At 40.7% G+C, this 19,273-nt stretch overlaps 2 protein-coding genes across 3 annotated transcripts in view; both read right to left on the bottom strand.

The window, feature by feature from the left end:
• Positions 1-75: 75 nt before the first annotated feature.
• On the bottom strand, positions 76-5,283 carry LOC144665897 (uncharacterized). Its single transcript, XM_078527179.1, has 6 exons — positions 4,902-5,283; positions 3,989-4,063; positions 1,575-3,280; positions 908-940; positions 526-650; positions 76-235 (listed from the first exon to the last, which is right to left on the bottom strand). Exons 1-6 carry the CDS (start codon positions 5,185-5,187, stop codon positions 91-93), a joined length of 2,370 nt encoding a protein of 789 aa, XP_078383305.1. The 5' UTR covers positions 5,188-5,283; the 3' UTR covers positions 76-90.
• A 3,122-nt stretch (positions 5,284-8,405) lies between these two features.
• The window catches only part of LOC144664611 (uncharacterized), a 34,368-nt gene continuing 23,500 nt past the window's right edge, over positions 8,406-19,273 (bottom strand). For both annotated transcript variants that reach the window (XM_078525745.1, XM_078525744.1), the window contains exons 24-33: positions 19,071-19,194; positions 17,873-18,314; positions 16,953-17,170; positions 16,301-16,536; positions 14,849-15,156; positions 12,441-12,701; positions 11,551-11,758; positions 11,250-11,286; positions 10,691-10,796; positions 8,406-10,310 (exon numbers count right to left, since the gene is read on the bottom strand). In XM_078525745.1, the coding sequence (XP_078381871.1) occupies positions 9,692-10,310; positions 10,691-10,796; positions 11,250-11,286; positions 11,551-11,758; positions 12,441-12,701; positions 14,849-15,156; positions 16,301-16,536; positions 16,953-17,170; positions 17,873-18,314; positions 19,071-19,194 (2,559 nt within the window). In that variant the 3' untranslated portion in view covers positions 8,406-9,691. The remainder of the gene's footprint in view (positions 10,311-10,690; positions 10,797-11,249; positions 11,287-11,550; positions 11,759-12,440; positions 12,702-14,848; positions 15,157-16,300; positions 16,537-16,952; positions 17,171-17,872; positions 18,315-19,070; positions 19,195-19,273) is intronic.

Below are 19,273 nucleotides of genomic sequence, written 5' to 3'. Positions count from 1 at the left end.
TACAATGAGGGAACAGTTCCCACATTGTAGCTAGCAACTACCCTGTACGAAAAAAACATTTTTAGTAGTGCAGACAATTATTTCTTAAATTTACAGGATGAAATCAACAGCAAAATAAATAAATTTAACACTAACCATGTTGACAACCTCCCCTCTGCTGATTGCTTGGACTGCAGTGCGATATTCAACATTTGTCAAGTCAATGTTGTTCACCTTCAGAACACAGTCATTCACCCTGTTTTGAGAAAAAAAAATTTCATCATACAGTTCAAACATATAACAAGGGAATTGAAAGTAAGCAATATCAAGCTTAAACCTGGAAACGCTTATTAAAATTCACATGGACAGATTAAGCTCCGGGTTGTGGTTTCACTATGGGAAATCATTCACTTGTTTACTGTCAGAGTTCGTTAGATCATTATTTTGTGTGTGCTCAGCCAATATTCTTCAAAAAGACAAGCTACACCATAGCACACAAGGTTTGTTTACAGTTATATCAATAAGGTTTATGTTTTCCAGACTTACTTGAGCTTGCCATCAGCTATGCTTCCTTTTGCGACATTGGTAATCACAATAGAACTGTCATTAGGGATGGCTGGAGTGTCTCGTCCACCAGCAATGGCAATACCAAGATCATCATCCAGATTCATCTGCAATCAACATTAATTAACCAATGTTACCAACACACAAATTCTCCTTTCATGCCTCTGATCTATCAAGTAATTTTTTTTTTTATTTTTCACAAACTCTCTTGTTGGCTTTTTGGCAAATGGACATTCTGATGCTCAGATTTCAATCACATTCCTCAGAAAATATTGACAGTAGCTTGAGAGCAGGCAAGTGTAAGCCATGTGTAGAACCCATCCCAAGCCATCTACAAATTATGGAGTAATCGGTGAAAACTTACCCTTTCTAACACAATTGACTCTGTTTCCCATTCCTGCAAAGGATAAGTAAATATTTGTATCAAAAATTGCTAACTAAAAACATACCGGTAGCAAACAAATGGACCTTTCAATATAACTTTATATGAAGCAACTATCCATAAGCTTCTACATCTCCCTATGCTTTACGCTCTAGTAAGTCTACTAAGACGAGTAAAAAGTAAGTCCGGGTCTGGCCTGGTGGCCCATCTTGCCTTTGCTGATCTCAGTTTCTGTAGCATCAAGCGACCAGGAGTATTTATACTCCCACCTGGATGGGATGGTATATTGCAGGGTTATCCCCCAGCAATAATTTTGCTGGTCCCATTTATACACCCGGGTTGAGTGAGGCACTATGAGAGTAAAGTGTCTTGACCAAGAACACAACGCAGTGACCCCGGCCAGGGATTGAACCCGGACCGCTTGATCCAGAGTCCGGTGTGCTAACCACTAGGCCACCTCCCACTAGGACAAGTAGTAAATGTCGAACTAAAAAAATAACTCTCTCCTTCAGAAGCATTTCTCTGGGCCAGGAGTAGCTTTAAAATTCCCTCCCCCTCGATAGATCAGCCCATCAGCCTGTCAGCTATGACAATTAGTACATAAAATTGACATAACTTTTGTAAGTCAAAAACAATGTGAATGGCTTACATTGGAGTCTGTGTCGATTGCTGAATCTCTACTTGACAGATGTTCCTGTGACAGACTCCCTTGATTCAGCTGATTTTCAATGTGGCTACGCAGTTCTAAGAGTTCACCGACAGCTTCATTATGTTTCCGTCTAATGTCATCAGACTCATGAAGGAGTTCAGCCAGATCACTGACGGCACGGTCCCTTTCATGTTGCATCTTATCAAACCTTATTTTCAACGAGTCTCTATCTTGTATTACTTTATCTCTCTCAGTCATAGCCCAGTCTCTCCTCACTTTCACAACTTCAATGTCATGTAATGCATTTGTCAGCTCCTTTGAAAGAACTTCAAACTCTTTTCTAAGTGCGTCCATCTCCTTGTGTTCTCCTTTGATCACCAGTTGATGTTTCTGTCTAATTTCAAAACATTCCTTCAGAATTTTGTCTCTGTGTATAATTGCTTCACTACGCTCTCTTCGCGCAACATTCCGTTCCTGTTTCAACATCTCGTAATCTTCTCTTGTTTTGTCCAATTCTTTGATAACATTCTCCTTTTCTAACAATGTTTGACTAAGTTGCTCTTTCACACCAAACACCTCCTTGGAAGCCTGTTCACGTTCTTCTACCAAAAGAGACAATTCCCCTTGCGTGTCGTCAATGTGATTCTGCAGTTTTGAATAGTCTTTCTGAAGGCTTTCATTAGTTTTTCGCAGATCGGTCAGCTCATCCTGAAGTTTTTCAATTTCTCGATGAACTGTATCCCGTTCGCTCATGACTAACTGATACTCATTCAGAGCTGCGTTCCTTTCCTCTGTCAGCTTGGTAATGTCCTTAGCAGTTCTGAACTGACGAGACATGACTTGTTCACGTTCTCTCTCTCTGTCCTGCTGAACCTGATAGGAAACCTTCAAAACAGAGTCGCGATCTTTAATAGCTTTCTCGTACTTAGAGATTGCAGCTTCAGCCTGTTGCTTTAGTCCATTTCGTTCAACGATCAGTGCATCTTGCTCGTGAAGTAAGCCATCAAACTGAATTTTCAGTGCTGAATAATCTGATTCTAAGTTCTGGTAGCTGTTAAACAAATGATTGTACTTGGATCGCAGATCTCTGTGAGTATCCTGAAGGCTTTCATACTCCTTTTTATGCGACTCATATTTATCCAAAGCTGTGTTTGCTGAATGACTTTTAACAAACTCTTCATACTTTTGATTGTCTTTCATTTCAATGAGTTCAATTTTTTCTCTTTCTCTCAACAACACAATTTCTTCATACTCCTGCTTCAGCTTGTCGCGTTCAAGGTTGATTTCATCAAACCTTCTTTGAAGGCTTTGAAATAACATTTTGTACTTTCGACTATTCTCACACTGTTGACAGACAGATTCGTACTTTGCAGAAATGTCAGAATTTTCATATCTTAACATTTCGAGTTCCTTCAAGCAATCGACATACTGTTTTTTAAGTATGTCAAACTCATTGTCTCTGTCGCTTCCTTGTGGTAGATTTGAATTGTTGTCCATGTGTATTCTGTCAGCATTTTTCAGATCATTTATTTTCTTATAAGCATCCCTCTCTCTTTCAGTCTCATGCAACTGATTTGTAACTTTTTCCAAGTCACGTTTCACTGTCCTTAACTCATTTTTCAGCACAATGAGCCGATCTTTGCAAAGGTCGTGGCCGGTCATGCTTGTACTGCGACCAACATTCACACGACGAGATGGACCTATGCCTGCCAAAATATCAAGAACATTAAAAATAGCTACACAGATTGTGTATAAACAGACATAACGCCATCAAATATAGCAAGAGATTAACTCTGAGAAACAATTCTCGGAAATTTTCTTTTGCTTGTCAACAACGTGGTTCCACACACAAAACACATTAGACATTTATAATATGTTAATAAAATGATAACAAAATCCCCCCAAGGGACAGAATTATGTAGAACAAATTAGGAAAAAGAATAGTTCAACAAGGTCCGGATCTTGTCGTCAACAGCTTGTTTTGTATGTAGACAGTTCAATACTGAATAAATATATTCTTTCCAAGGTCAATGGTTTTGATTTATTAGCCAATATAATTGTTTAACAAAAATGCTCCAATAAAATAATTCTGCTCATTTGCACTCTAAGCTCGGTTTTAAGACTTCATAAGCTAGTACTTATATGAGCTGTCAAATATACAGAAAAGCAAATATCAGAACTTTGCACTTGTAAACAAGATCTTGATTATGCCTTGTTCTAAATTATTGTTTTAGGGCTGGTCAACTTTGGGACTTCGGCCAACACAAATCATGTTTATTTGTGTGGGATCGAATTTTATTCTGCAGTAAGACAGTTTTTACACATAACGAAACATTCTTGCATCACTGTAGTCATAACTCTGTTGAAATTTATTTACAGATTAAAGGAACGACAACTTTCTGAGACAAACTCACATTGCATGTGACGGGTAGCTGTGTCTTCGTCGTTATCTGCAGTTTTTCCTTGATCTGTTCGTATGTGCGCTGATACTGAAAGATAACAAGAAAAACATCAATTCCAAAACGATCGCGTCTTTTCCACACATTAAATCCTTACAATCGCCATTACTTCATTATGTAATGTGTGTTAAAATCCAATAACGTCTCTTGGTAAATGTCTGTGCGGTAAAATATGCTTAAATCCTTGAAAATTGAGTTTGGGCGTTTATGAGAAAAAAAAAACTTGATTGTTGTGGTTTCATGGTTTGCTTGAGTCTGCTTCTCGGGTGACAAACAACTTTCTCGACGCGCGCAGTTGAAGTTAATTTTCTCAAAAGTAATGTAAAATTCAGCTAAAAGTTACTTTTTCTGCTTGCACGAATTTGGCGAAATACAGCCTAATTATACTGTCAGTGGTTTTCCTAAAACAATTAATGGAAAAACAACAAAAATATATTTGCGTGCGAGCGGCGCTTGGTTTGAAGAAATTCACACTCGGTGAACACGTCAGTCTATATTTCCGCCTAATTGCTAAGAACATTTTCCTCTGCGCATTCAGTGTTTAAAACGGCAGATAAAATCCTTCAAGAGCTAAAAAATAGATTATTACGAACTAAATGCATAATAACTAAGCGTTGATAAGCTTTAGTTGGTGTATAAATATCCATACGAAAATATAATAATCGAATCTCCGCGTTACAATACAACCGACCACGTTTGCGAGTGATGAAAACAAGTTTATAAAGTACATTTTGGCTAAGAATATGCATTAAGCACACCAAAACTATGTTTAGCTGCGAGCAGAGTTGTTAATTGGAAAGTTGGAGAGCTAAACCCGACGCTGACATGTTTACATTGGGTAAGTCACAAGTTTCATTTTCACTCTCACCTGATGTAGTTGGGGGTTCGACTCCCAAAAACATACAGTTTAACATGTACGGATACGTAGTCTCTAAAACCACACAAAACTTCTTGAACGTCTCATAGTCTTTTCTTTGAATGACGTCTAGCAATCGGTCGACTCTTTGAGCAGGATGTTCGCCTTGAATTGCTTGTGCTTCCTCGGAGTTCACGACATGGCTAACAACCAACGGCGAAAACAGCCTTTCTACTGTCACTGCGCGCCGGAATTTATCCCGATGGCGCTCTATTACTTTCTTGTAACCTTCTTCCATGGCTAAAATATTAAATTAAAGCGAAATTTTCACAAGCCAGCGACAGAAGAAGGTAAAGTTTTGCACTGTTTAGAAACTGCACTCTCGTCCGCCATGTTGACGGAACATATAATCTTTGTTGATCCGCAGCCTCCAAATATGGAACGTAAAGGAACGCCGCGCACGTGACCTCGTGGAACAATTGGAGATTGTTCGAACTGTTGTCTGTTTCAAGGGGCGTGACGTGAACACATGCAATAACCACAGCTGTCAGGTCAGTCGTGTTATAAATGTTATGGACTTCTCAAAAGGAAACGGAAACTGACGTATAAAATAGAAATAACTACAATCGAAGAAAATAAACCTCTCTTGTCCGCCAGTCATCCGTGATGAGCGAATTGTACTGGCGGGGTATGACTGGGTATGACTCAGCGGCTGTCAGCGGGTCGTCTACCGGAAGTCAGCTATTGTAATTTTACTTTCCATCATGCTTATTTCCCGAAACGTGACTTTCAGAATCAACAAAGAAGAACATTTTTTTGTGTTTTTTTTTTTTTCAGGCTGCTTATCAAGATCTATGTTCTCAGAGCCAAAATAAAAACAAGTTTCGATAGGAGCCCATGGCTTCGACTTCACTGACTTTTTTATTTTATTTTATTTATTTATTCGTTTATTTATTTATTAATTTGTTCAGATTTGTTTGATTGTTTGCTTGCTTATTTGTTTACACATGTCTTGAAATAATCGCCAAAGAAAGAATTCTCTCAACAACAATTTTTAGAAACGTTCAAGGAAACCACGTGGCAGAAAGTGTGGCATGGACCACCCAATAGCGTGCAAGCAAGATCTCGCGTTTGAAGTTTCACGCGAGCGGTGAAGCCTTGCTCGAAATCCCAAACAAGAGTGCTTGAAGACCACGATTACTAGTACTTTAGCGGGAATCGATTTAGAGAGTGTGCGGAAGGTTATCATCCAGCGAAGCCGATGGTCTGTTGTTAGTGGACTGTGGTAAAGATTACGTTTGGCCAGGGATTTCTTTGGTATTTGAGTGGGTAGCGTTTCATTTTCAGACTTTTAGCCTCCAAATGCAATCGACCTAATCACCACTCTCGCAAAGTCTCACATGAATGGCTCGCTACCGCTTCAAGAGAACAACTGAACAAATAACAGGAACAATGCCCCTTGCGCCCCAAACAATAGCAACTGCTACACTAGAGGATCAGTAGAGTTACAAACTTATGTGAGCTGCTCCCCTTCTGCACCGTCGACCCTTTGTGCCTCTCCTGGCTACTTGCACTTATCATCATCATCTATCATTTGCCCTTTTATGTTGATTATAAAAATTGTCATAAATTAAAATATGCCTGGGCGGGAGTTCTCAGCAAACCCTTGAAGGGCTTTTAGTTTACGAGAAGAGCCCCTGGACAAGCTTATTACACTTTTGATCGCGGAGCTCAAATTCGCACGAAAGTCTTTTTTATTTGTTATTCCTGATGTTATTTTGTTTTCGCGAGGCTTATATTTTTGCTAATTTCGTGGGTTGCCAAAATTTCGCCTGCGGGCTGGCGTCCAATTTCTTTGATACGTCAGAAAAACAGGAAGGAAATTGAAAGTGAGCACGCAAGCTACGAGAAAATTTCCAGCTAAGAAGAGTACTGACCCACTTGCTCACCGTGTCACGAAGGCTTCAGTGAGCAATTTAACAGTCAATTTTTCACGAAATCACAAGAAAAAAGATGTGCTGCAAGTTTAGTCTGGCGCTTAAATAAAGGTATTCAATCCATTATTCATTCGTATTAATCAGGTTTAGGCTAAGATAAATTAGTTTTGACAGTGACAGTTGGTGATTGCAGGAGAAAGCATTATGCTAGCACGTGTACAATATTGAACTTTAGAGCAGAATTAATAAAATATGGTAAGCGGCCAAAAATGTTTGCTAAAAAATAAATAAGTAATAACAAGTTAAAATGCAAAATAATAATAATAACAAATGCAGAAGAAAGAGTTACGATCTCTTATACGAACTTTACAAAAATAACTCCAAACTGCATGGTAGAGACAAAAAATACGGTCACGTACTGACTGTGCGATCAGAATTGCTATGTCTGAGCAGAGCTTCAAGCATGATAAAGCGTTTGTAGACAAACAAAAGGCTAATTAAAAAGTGGGCTCCTGGCCAATTTTAACCAAGCCTAGAATTTACGATTTTATAGTATTGCCGTGCTTGGGACTAATCATGCTAATCCAGCGGAAACTCAGAAGCGGCCTTGTTTCACATAATATTACCTATCTTTCTTTGAACATGGCGATTGTAAAATAACTTAAGATGCTTATCGCAGCACTAGACCACTTGAGATCAAGTAGAACCGACTCAAAAAGCTTCTTACCAACTTTTTTCCTGTTCTTCCGACACCCGTGGCACGGGCATGGTTCAGTAGATCGTGGTCTCATTCAAACAGGTTTTTTTCTTCCATGTATCACTGATAGATCTTCCACATATTGTTCGATTTTTAATTTGGCATTATTATGCTTGGCGTTCAAAATAAATCACTCTCATGCTTAAAAGGCATTAATATTATGCTCTGCCGATAAACTTGACGGCCAAACAAACAAATAAACAACAACAATGACAACCAAACGTTACGTAACGCGTCGCAAATTTTTAGGCCCATAGGCTGTGCGCAGCCCTCTATTTTCTCGTGTGCTCCTTTTTTTTTAATCGTTGAACGCGAAAATAGAACCGCGAGAAAACTGGACCCCTGCACAAAATGGGACGCGCGCGAGGGGTTAGGGGTGGGGAGCAAGAACAATAGTCAAAAAAAATCGGTTACATCCCGACACCGTACTCCTTCACCCAACATCATCCATACCATAACGCCCATTGAAAGTAACAATTTCTCCTGCAATGAATTTGTCAGTTATTTCCCCGCGATAACATGGGCAAGCCATTGCTGATACAAAACAAGTTATGCACCCATCAATGTAAAGCCAAAGGGGGAGGGGGAGGGGCGAGCAAAGGAGAGAAATTGAACTGAAATTGAACTGTTCAAATGCCCTACCGCAGGATATTTGTGGATGCTCAAAAAGTCACTAAACTCCAATAAAATTTTGTCAGAAAGCCCATTAAAACGGTCAGAAAGTCTATTGAAATGGTCAAGTCTCCCTCCCCCTTCCGGCTTTACATTGATAGGTTACCGGCTTTACATTGATACAGTTTCGGTACAAAATTCACACACAAATGGAGTGAATACAGACTTGTTTATTCCAGATAGTAGTCTTCTTAGTAAGCTAACCTGGCTGAGAGCCGTAAAATCTACATTGACATTGCTATAAGTTCACAGGCTTGAAAAAACTCTCACCTCATTCATTCTCATCATTATTAACAAGTCCTAACAAGAAACTGCTTTATTTTTCCGGCGGATTCTCAAATAAACTACACTACGTTGCCAGGGAAACAAGCACCTTTTTAGCCGGGAGCAGACTGGGCCGAACTTTTGTGAAGTTGCTAAGCAACATTGTCTCCTCGTGACGACAAACATGACGTAAGACCAGCTACGTTCCCACCATGCTCTCTTTTCCATGCTCAAGAAAAGTTGAGGACCATAGGAGCGAAGTCTGCTTACGAGTCTGCGAGCACGTTTCTGATTGGATAATAAAATCGGATTCTCTCCGGATAATTTAACGAACATTTCCCGAGCCCGGCACGTGTTTCCCGAATATTAGTAGTCTTGTCTTTGACTAATTCTCTTCTCTTTCTAGCAGTTGTTCAAACATGCAATTGACAGTAAAAAGTAAAACATCAGGAAGGCTCAATGCTCCTCCCACAATTTATGTTCTCTAGTTATCATTTTCACACGACAAATGTATAAAAGAATTGAAAACAAACGTTAGAATAAGAATGCGTGAGTAAAACCTAACTGAATTCTGCACCAGGCGCGTGACAATACAAAACTTTAGTCAAATTATCTTCCCTTTGTCCTTCGTAGACATTACGTGAATCACGCAACGCACTGAACGTTGTGTGACGCCCCGAATGGAGACAAAGGACACCACTATGCCCCGTCTCTCTAAATACGTTAAAAAGCTACATAACCTAGCTATATTAAAACGAGTTAAAATAACGTTTTCTGAAATATTCAGGTCTGAACTATGACTTACAGTATATCTAATGACCTTAAAACATGCTTAGCATGGTGAATGCAAATAATTAAAACCGCTAACCACAAGCTTTTTCAGCAGGATTTCTTTGTTTAACAACTTTACGTTTTAAAATCTTTCCCTGACGATCTTCCTAAAAATCCACTTCTCGAGTCACTAAACTTTACAACAACGCACTTGAACAATCTATAGATACTCACACTGCTGGAGCCCAAATTTTTCGACCCATCCAGTGGATAATTTGGCCTTAAAAGTAAACCACAATCTCGCTGGTCAGTTCTTGACTTTAGAACGTAGAACGTTCGTCTAAATGCATTCAACTTTACGTAACACTGCACAGTTTAAAACTGTTTTATAACCCTCTTGCTTATATCTCGGTTTCTTCATCGCCATTCTCTATAGCCTTGTTAGCTTCGCTGGTGAAGAATTCTAAGACGCCTTTGTCGTTTCCAAAGAAATCTTGGAGCAATTTTTCTCTGTCTTCTGTTACCTCGCTTCCATCTTCGATAATCTTGTGGCTTTCTTCAATGACATTGCCATCTTCGTCCACGACTCTGTGTTTCTCTACTACAATGACAGACTCTTCTGTGATTGGTTCAGGCGAACTCTTTCTGGCCTCCGTGAAAACCTCGTCTCCGTCGGTCTGGTCCTTACGGTCCGTGCGCGGAGAATGGGAACCAGCGTCATCACCACCAAACATGTCGTCCGTCTCACCCGCCGTGTCCAGGAACTCGGATATGCGCCGGTGACCTGGTGCCGAGCTCTCTGTGGGTGCCGTGTGAGTTGTAGTCACGCGGTGCGTTTCCACGACAACCACAGGGTCTTTGGAGTAGCTTCTGTAGGCAAGCTGTTTGAAGTTATCTGCGATGTCTTCTCGTCCCATTTCACGGAGAGCTTTCTCTAAGGACGCCATATCAGCCTCGGAGTCTTCCTTGTCGCGCCAGGTCTTCAACACATCAGTGGCACACTCGTCAGTTGAAGCAGAACTGCAGGAAAAACAATTGTTGTCAGTAAAAGAAGAAGACCAGTCTGCTTTGAAAGCACTTTGTTTACGTCTTTAAAAGACTAGGTGGCTGTCAGACCGGCGTTAAATGTCAGTTTCTATGCTGGGATGCTATTCCACTTGAGCCCTCTCTCCTCACCCCTCCCGCTTCTTTTTCAGGTTGCCATGACAATTTGTCAGTACTATTTATACTTGTGGCGGAAGACACACTGTGCATGCGACAGTCTCGCCTATAAGAACGCAATACAATGATCCCAGCCAGCGCTTGAGCCCGGATCGGACCGCTCGATCCAGATTCAACGCGCTAACCATTAGGCCACCGTGCCTCCCACACAAACACAAATGAACTCTTAAAACACTCACTGTCTGTCAGAGATTTCTTGTAGTTCTGAGTCTGTAAATCCCAACTGTTGACCAAGCGCAATCCAATCGTATCCAACACCTTTGCCGATCAACGTCAACAAATCATCTACAAGTCAACAACATTAAAATAGCAGGGTAAGAATAACGAAGAGAAAAGCTGTTCTCTTTGTTGGGTGAGATGAAAAAAAAAAAAGACTTTTCGCGTGCTTACGGACGGCTAACATGGTTTTCCGTGCCGGTCGCGAGCGGGGTCCCGCACTTTCCACGGGTGATATGTTTTTCCGCGTTTTCCACGAGTAATGTTTTCCCGCGCTTTCCACGCGGGTATCTGTTTTCCCGCGCTTGCCGCCGATGTTTCGGTTTCATGTTTTCCCGCGCAAGTGACCGGTTGCATGGTTTAACTTCGCATCCTGATTGGTTTGTTACTTATCTTGGAGTGTAGTGTTTGGCACTGTTTGATTAAAAAAAAAATGCTCTTCAGGTTCGAGATCACGGTGAATTACAACTCCCTAATGTTTATCTTGCCCGCACACTAAAACGGTCGTAACGATCAACTCACCAGGAAGCCGGACGGATGCATCTTCCTTCTTCAAGTTCTGAGTGGGAAAAAAATTGACAATTTCAGTTACTTTAGAAAGTTTCATTAACGAGCGGTTGAAAGTTCGTAATGTTGTGTGTAAAACCTAAAACCTAACCCTCTATACTCTAGTGCCAAAAAACAAATTCTCCTTGGAGATTTCCATACATTTGTTTTGGTTTTAGTAAAGGGAATTTAGTAGTAACATCTTCTACTTGATGGTTTCTTAATTCTCATCACATGTCTGGTTGAAATGTATCGATAATGTAAGGAGATGTCTTACCTCTTCAGATAAATCGATGCTCAGATTACAGATCGTTCGCACGTTACCCTGGCGGTCTTTGCGAGGTTCTTTCAGGAATGCCAGCCGACAGGTGGGGGGCTGGGACGGGTCTGTCACGCGCACAGTCACGCCCAGGCGGTTTTCACGGAAAGGAGAAAATGTCATCTGTAGCGGCTCACGATTAACTGGTGTGACGTTACCTAAGCACCTGTAAGGACGAAATGGAAACATACTATTTAAACCACGTGTGAGCTACAAGGGGTTCAAGCTGGTTTTATTTTTGTTTTCTCGTGGCTAGATCGCCCTTGGTTTTCATTTTCGTTCCTTCAAAATTTCGCCCCAAGGTGTCTAAGTTCAAAAACTAGGGAAAAAATTCACGGCTGTCAGTTGTCAAAAAGCAGGGACAGTAACACACTGAAAGAACTAACTCTATCGCTCTTATTTGAATAGACACACGCTACAACTCCAGACAAAAATATTAGGAAGGCTTGTAAAGACATGCTCGATTACAAGATTTTCGAATTCAGTACAGAAATTTCAATTCCTGTACTGCTGTAGGATCCCCTCTCAGTTCCCCTGGCCCCCATCAATGTTGGTTCCTTACTTAACAGTCTTGTGTGTGATAAGAGTCGCTATTAGCTCAACATTGAATAGGGAAGTGCGAGGGGAAGAACAAAACTGCTAAAAATTTCATTAACACTTTTGCCAGGTTGTGGGGTTTCATCCACAAACACTTAAAGTTAGAGCCACCTTGTTCATCATAATAAACAGTAAACAGATGACAGTACTGCTCCGTAGCTTTCATTTGAATGGGTCACACACTAGGGTTTTATCCACATACTTAAAAGTTAGAACTTATTTGATTCCATAATTATTTGCTTTTGTCCTACCTGACATGTACTGGTCTTCCCTCGCACACTTCCACATCACGACTCCTCGCCACCTCCACAAAGCCAGTCTGTTGTTCCAGTGTTTTCTTCATGCTATCATCTGTGATACAGAAGACTCTCAGACGGGCCTCTGTTCCATCAGGTTTCACTTTAGCAAACACCACAATTTTGACCAAGAAAGGGACAGCGGTTAACTTGCGGTACAACAGGCGTGCGTCTGTCGTCACGTTGTCTGGGTTACGTGTTTCCACAAGCCAGTATCTGTGCGAAACGAGAGCAAAGTTCATAGTTTTTACAACAGAATTTATAAACGGTTTAATTTTTTTGAAATAATAGTTCGCTAAAGTAGAAACGCATCAAAGATAGTTAAGACTTGAGAAAATTTAAATGGATTTGTAAAAACAGGCAACGTTCGGACGCCAAGCGCTGAAAAGCGCGCCAAAGTCAAGTCATCCTTTTTTTATTTAACTCCTGATTTGTTGAAATACAGCACGTTTCCTCTCATTGGTTAAAAAATAGGGCCCCAATGGGTCCATGTGTTTTGCTGCTAGAGCAAAGTCTTAGGGAACATGTTGATGAAAGACAAGTGAGTCGAGATTGAAATCCAACGTCTTTTATTGTCTGTCACTTGTGTGCAGGTTAATAATTGCACTATATTGTAGTCACTTTGTGTTAATTCAATCCTGATAATTTTACTGATCAAAATTCAGAAATTATAAATAATCGCACGCGCACCGGCGTACAACAACAGAAAGACGGCGTTGAACGTAACGCAAAGTTCATTTTGAAAGCGAAAGTTTACAAATAATTATTATCATTCGTCAGTCATCCCTTCACGCATGAACACTCGTCGAATTTCAGTGTCTTCACAACAAGATCGGAAGATCGATAAGGACCAATTTTTGATTCTGCGAAAGTTCGTTTTCTTAAAGTTTTAGAAATTTGTGAAGTTGGAGGATTCACTGAGGACTGCGTAGCCGAAGATGCAGTGGCTCGCTGGACATCAAATTCTATTTTTCACGGCGTTTAATTAATCTTCACAAAATAAACATGTGGCGCCAGCGCGTCTGGCAGTCAAAAATTCATTTTTCAAAAAACTTTCCCTTTCCAGCTATTTTAGCGGGGCTTATACTATAGTACCTACCTGTCAGTCGTAGAAAAGCTGAAATTTAAGGATGAACTGTTTATTAAATGAAGACCGTATTATTTTTTAATAACTAGTAAACAAACTGGTCGCCACGCATTTAAACACGAACTGACGAATGTTGCATCTGATGCAGTGAATCTGGTGAATGAGAACTTCCTTTAATATTTCTTTGTTTTCGACGGTGTGCACCACTGAATAAGTTTCTTTTCCATTGTGATGTTACTAGTATTAATTCGTTTCTAGCTGTCTTTTATATAGCTCGAATACAGCTACAATTAGCGGTGCAGCCTACCAGCTGTCTTTGCGTGACAAGTTACACGTTCATACATTTTATTTTAAAATATGAAGTTCAGAGTTAATACAGTACTAGTATGCTGTAGACAGTGTAGACAAGGTGAGGGTAAGTTTATTTTCAAAGCGAAAGTTTACAAACTGTGCACTAACCGGTCCTTTGGAGAAAATATTTATGACCTTCGGCGAGGTTCCAAATCTTCGCTCTTTTCGTAAATGATGAAAACTGCAGAATAATTTCTCATAAAACTGGAGTGGTCGCGCCACAGTTTGTTTTCTTTCCCAATGCGATATACTTTTAAATCGGTTTTCTGTTTTCCAGCGTGTCCAACGTGGTTTACGTTCGAATACTTTGGCCCGTAACTTCGAATGCGATCAGCGCTACGGTTCATTGGTTTCGATTTTGTTTGTTCATGGATTTGATTGACATCGGTAGTTCAGATTTCTCCTCTGTTACGGCACTTACACCTTACACCTTACGGTCCTTACGGTCCTTACGGCACAAACTTCAGCTCTCAATGTGTTTTGCTTGCAGCCATTGCGGCTGCAGCAAAACACAAAAACTGGGTACAAATTATTTGAAGCTGTGTTAGAGCGGTTTCCACTGTGCCGAAAGTAATCCGCGTTTGCATTAGTTTCGCACTACTTCGCTTAGTGATTGGCTAAAATCTCTTGCGCAACTTTCTCAGCCAATCAGAAGTAAAACCAAAACCAATCGTGACTCGCTCGCGCACGTTTTCACGCGCTTCGTGCCGGCTACATATATTTGCTTCGAGTCTTGATTGGTTTACTGGATTTATGTGTCCATTATGATTGGCCATAGTGATTACTTTGGTTTTGGTTTTTCGACACTCAATCGAAAACTGCTCTAAAACATAGAAAACGCAAATCCCAACAAAACAGCAAAACACGTGATTACTTCCGACAGCCAATCAAAAACCGCTCGAAATAGAACAGTTGGCTTTCTTACCTTGCCGGATGACTTGTCGTGAAAGTTGCGCACTCGTTCACCACGCTCAGCGGTGTAGTATCAGTGATGTCATGCCACTGGTACGTGGGGGCATGGGACATAGACTTTCTGTTGTCACGTGGCTCACAGCTGAGCAGTCGCAGAGATGGCTGAATGTCAACACTATCACCACCTGGGCTGTAGACTGGGGTAGGGATGGTAATTGTCACAGGTTTGGAGAAGGTAACGTCCTGTGGTTCAAGTGTAACCACAGGGCTCACAGCAACCCAGTCCTCGAAGTCATTGAATGATTCGTCGGCAGGTTGGACCTAAAATAAGACAATAAATATACGGATTGTCATTTCTATCAACAGGAATTTTGAGGGAGAAACAGTTTTAGTTGTCAAAAGTGATTAAAAACTCAAAAAATCTCATGAAACAGCAACATTAAAAGGGGCAGTACCGCCAAGATTTACCTTATTATAGGAAATTAACGCTTCATGAAATTAACGCGAATTTCAAGAATTCGCGTTAATTTAAGTCGCGTTAATTTCTGTTAACGTTAATTTCAGCACCGTTAATTTAGTGGAGCGTTAATTTCCGCGACCTTAATTTCCATTATTTTGGCCCCAATTTCTCGATACAGTCCAGACGTTCTTAACTCCTAGGAAAAAGCATTATTTCATTAGGGTGGACCGCTCAAAGCGGTCAGATTCCGTCGCTTAAACCATAAGTTTGGGTTTAATATCACGAACATCGTTTCCATCTCGGATAATACGCCTAGTGTTGAAATAAACTTCTTCCTGTTGTGTCAACAAGTGTTTTTCTTTGTGTACGTCGCGTTAATTTCCTTCATTTTAAAATGTTATTCTCTCTTTCGCGTTAATTTCCTTTATTGAGAAGTAATTTTTCCTTCGATTCGCGTTAATTTTAGTCGCGTTAATTTCAAATACTTTAATTTACACAAGCGTTAATTTCCTATAATAAGGTAGTGCAATTTGAAAATCCCATGAATAAGTTGGTATGAATTGTAAATCCACTTATCCTGGCCTTGCTAAAAACTTACTTTACAAGTCCTGAAAACTGTCAAAACGTGGTTTGGGTACAGACTGGTAGAAAAGAAATGGCCTAAACGTGATTTTCAAGTTTGACAGTTTCACTTGGAAGAAAATTTCTTTAAAAAACATTGATTGCAGTTTATTTACATTTTGGAGAATGATTTTATGCCCTTTCTTTTGTTGTTCAAAAGTTGTTTTGCTTAACAGTAAGTGCATCCTCCTAATTTTAGAATACTTTACACGACATGTCGAGCAAGAAAAACATGTTCACAAGTTAAAGATCACTTCAGTCCCTGTTATTTTTTTTGTTGGCTGTGTAAGCAGGCTAATAAGAAGCAGTGATCCCAAACGAAGGATCCAATAAAGCAGTGTCCCAAACAGCGGCATAACGGAGCTCCAAGACTCTCATACTGACCTGTAAGGTAATTTTTGTTCCACTCGATACAGCCCCATCAGGGACCTTAACTTGAACTTGAGGGAGGACCGATGATTTAAGGACCTCGCCCCGAGGACCAACAGTGAAAGTTTCTTTCTTTAGTCGTGATATGATGGAAAACTTCTCAGGGAAATCCTGTGTTTCAATGCGCGCGTATCTCTTGCTTGGGAAGTACCCTTGATGAATGTTCATGTCTGAGCTGTAACCGTCCACAGCTAAAACAATATCACAATAGATAAATTAGTTTAACATTTTTAGACCTCTCTAAAACCGGATCGATCAGTTCGTAAACCATTTTATAAGTTAGTTGTTAATAACTTTGTAGGTTAGATTCCTCATCCCAAAGAGGGACGGGCGCGGGACGCAAAAACCGCGGGAAGTAGAAATGGTGGGAAACAGATGGCGCGGGAAGCAGAAAGTGCCGAATGCAGAAAGCCCGCGAAACTAAAAGCGCGCGAAGCTGAAAGCGCGGGAAACAGAAAACGCTGGTTCCCAGGTGCAGGTTTTCCCGTTCACGATTCTGACTAGTTTTGTTAAAGTTCTGGGGCAGTCATTTGAAATCCGCTCAAAGTTTGTAAACATTATCTAGTGATCTTATATATAACAAAATAAACAGAAGTTGTACAGGTACCTTTCATGTCTTCAACGCAGACTTCCTGCCAGTTCCAGCCTCCGTCCTGAGTTCGTAGCACCACCAATTCTCTCTCGCCATCCCTTAATGCAGCGTAATGCGGTAACTCCAAATAGACCGGCTGCAGAAACTTTAAACTTGAAGGGTTTACATCAAGAATACGACACGCCAATGCCTCACCCTCCCATAGTGGGGGCATCAGCGAAGGCTTGTTCATTCTGGAAAAGAAAAGTTGAAAACTGATGAATTACTTATTTCTCTTTACCCTCTAACTTCTAATTTCTCTTTACCTCTTTATGACAAAAGTAGGTGCCTTATGAGAATTAATGACTTGATCGTGTCAGGAAAGACATATTGATTTGGAACTAAATTCTCCCAAGGACAGCTATACAAAATGTATGAATTTGGTGCGGAGAATCTGCAAGTTGATTTTAGATCTCGAGTCATTTATATGATTTGTGTCGTAGGAAACCTACAATGATGCTCCATTTTTTTTATTAACAATTGCTATATTAGATCACTGAAACTGTTAACAAGCTGTCTTTGGCTGTGGATGGCTAGGATGGAAATGGATTATGACTTGAAAAATTGAGGCTAAACTTTTCAAGTTGTTTCCGCGCGTCTCCAAAAAAATCAATATTTATGTGGGGTGAATTCTCCCCGCAGATTAAGGTTATATCTTCCTCAAGATGTCCAAAGATAATGTTTTGCATGGATTAAGTTGCCTACCACTAATTTCAGAACAGTTTAGAACAAAAATCCGCGAAATTCCCGAGAATTAGCTCTTTTAAGATTGGGCCGGGGAGATTAAAACGGATTACGAACGAGATATTTAGGGTTTTTTGTAAGATGCAATATAAGTTCACTGATTCTTTTTTTTTTTCAGTTTTTTTTTTCAGTCTCCTAGTTCTAGCACTCACCGTAACTGTTTGCATATGATTCTAGTTGGCATCTGGCATGATCTTGGTGGTAGCGTGATTTTGAGCCCAGTCTGAGAGCTCTCCATTTTGCCTCCTTTGGCATCCACCAAGAAACTCACCAAGAAATCTCCCGCCACCAACGGCTCGTATTTTGGCACATTATCATCGGCCATGTCCGCCAGGCTCGACGGAAGCTCCGACTCTGTCACGATCATTTCCGAAGTCGTTATGCTCTCGGACACGTTGAAATCGGACAGACGAGAGCGGTTCAAGTCGGAAGCTCGGGAGCCAGTCGGGGTTCCCTCAAAGAACGCTCCGGAGTAACGTGAAGAGCTGAAAATACCGGAGTCTCTGTGCGTAAGAGTTGATGAGCTTCGTTCATCATCCACCATGTCCTCCATTGTCATAAAGCGGTCATAAGATTCCTCAGCAATTGATGGATCTGCAGAACATGCAGAACATGTCATATATTAGCGTGACTTCTAGCGTTATTTAGGTCGTCACGCAACGCTTCTCCCAAGAAGAACCGCGTGACAACCCCCAAAAACGGCTGTAATGAAGACCACATGATTATGGCCCGCAGAACAGGATCAAAACATGTGGTTTAGCGAGACAGAGAGCGAAGCGTTAGGAGAAGTGAGGAACAACGAAAATATTTTTCGTCGCTTCTCTATCGCGCTTCGATTTCTGCAACGATATACGGCCTGTTTACAGTCTACCGTGATTTCGGAAGATCAAAAACGTCTTGCACAGCAGTGCCTGTCAAATGACAGGAACTCATTAGGGAGTAAGGTTTACAAACAGTGCCGTGGGTGGATTAAATGGCAATGTGATACGAGTAGTTTATAATAACAAAGAGTTTCTGTTTTGGAATGAATTCAAGAAGCTCGAAAACATACTTACACGTAAATCAGAGGAAACCCAAAAATAAATACTTGAGTTTGTAGAACAGGACTCGAAGATTTTCAGGAACCGGCTAGGAACTAAATATGACTAACGATGGCGAGGATGGAAATGGATTAAACCAGGACAAAACTTGAAAGCGTGAACGTCGCTTCACTTCAATATCAGAGAGGCTGTTTTTACAGGCTGCCGACCAATATCTGTGATGGATTTTTATGGGTGTTGTTTAGAAATGCTAAATATTAGATGGCAAGATATTCGAGAAGTGCGCAGCAAAACGAAATTAAACCCTGACCTTCTTCAACTAATTCCAGAGCTTCAAGCACTTCTTCTTCCTCCAGCTCTTCAGGTTCTGCACTGAACACTATGTCCGATTCTGTGTCTTCTTCGCCTTCTTCTCCTTCCTCTCCCTCCTCTCCCTGAACAAACAAATGAAAGAGCTGTATCACGAAACGTTACAGAGCTGAATCACGCAACTATGTCACGCAACTCGAGAAA

The sequence above is a fragment of the Oculina patagonica genome, chromosome 9 (assembly GCF_052425735.1).
Source record: "Oculina patagonica isolate OP01 chromosome 9, crgOcupat, whole genome shotgun sequence".
Classification (NCBI taxonomy): domain Eukaryota; kingdom Metazoa; phylum Cnidaria; class Anthozoa; order Scleractinia; family Oculinidae; genus Oculina; species Oculina patagonica.
Note: the sequence above shows the minus strand (reverse complement) of the source record. Positions and strands in the feature narration are given on the sequence as shown.

Bases quoted from the DNA above. Each gene is read 5' to 3' on its own strand.
- LOC144665897 (XM_078527179.1), bottom strand. From the start codon at position 5,187: ATGGAAGAAGGTTACAAGAAAGTAATAGAGCGCCATCGGGATAAATTC. The intron at 4,064-4,901 runs GTGAGAGTGAAA...GTTATCTTTCAG, and splicing joins CGAACCCCCAACTACATCAG to TATCAGCGCACATACGAACA. The intron at 941-1,574 runs GTAAGCCATTCA...TATCCTTTGCAG, and splicing joins CAATCGACACAGACTCCAAT to GAATGGGAAACAGAGTCAAT.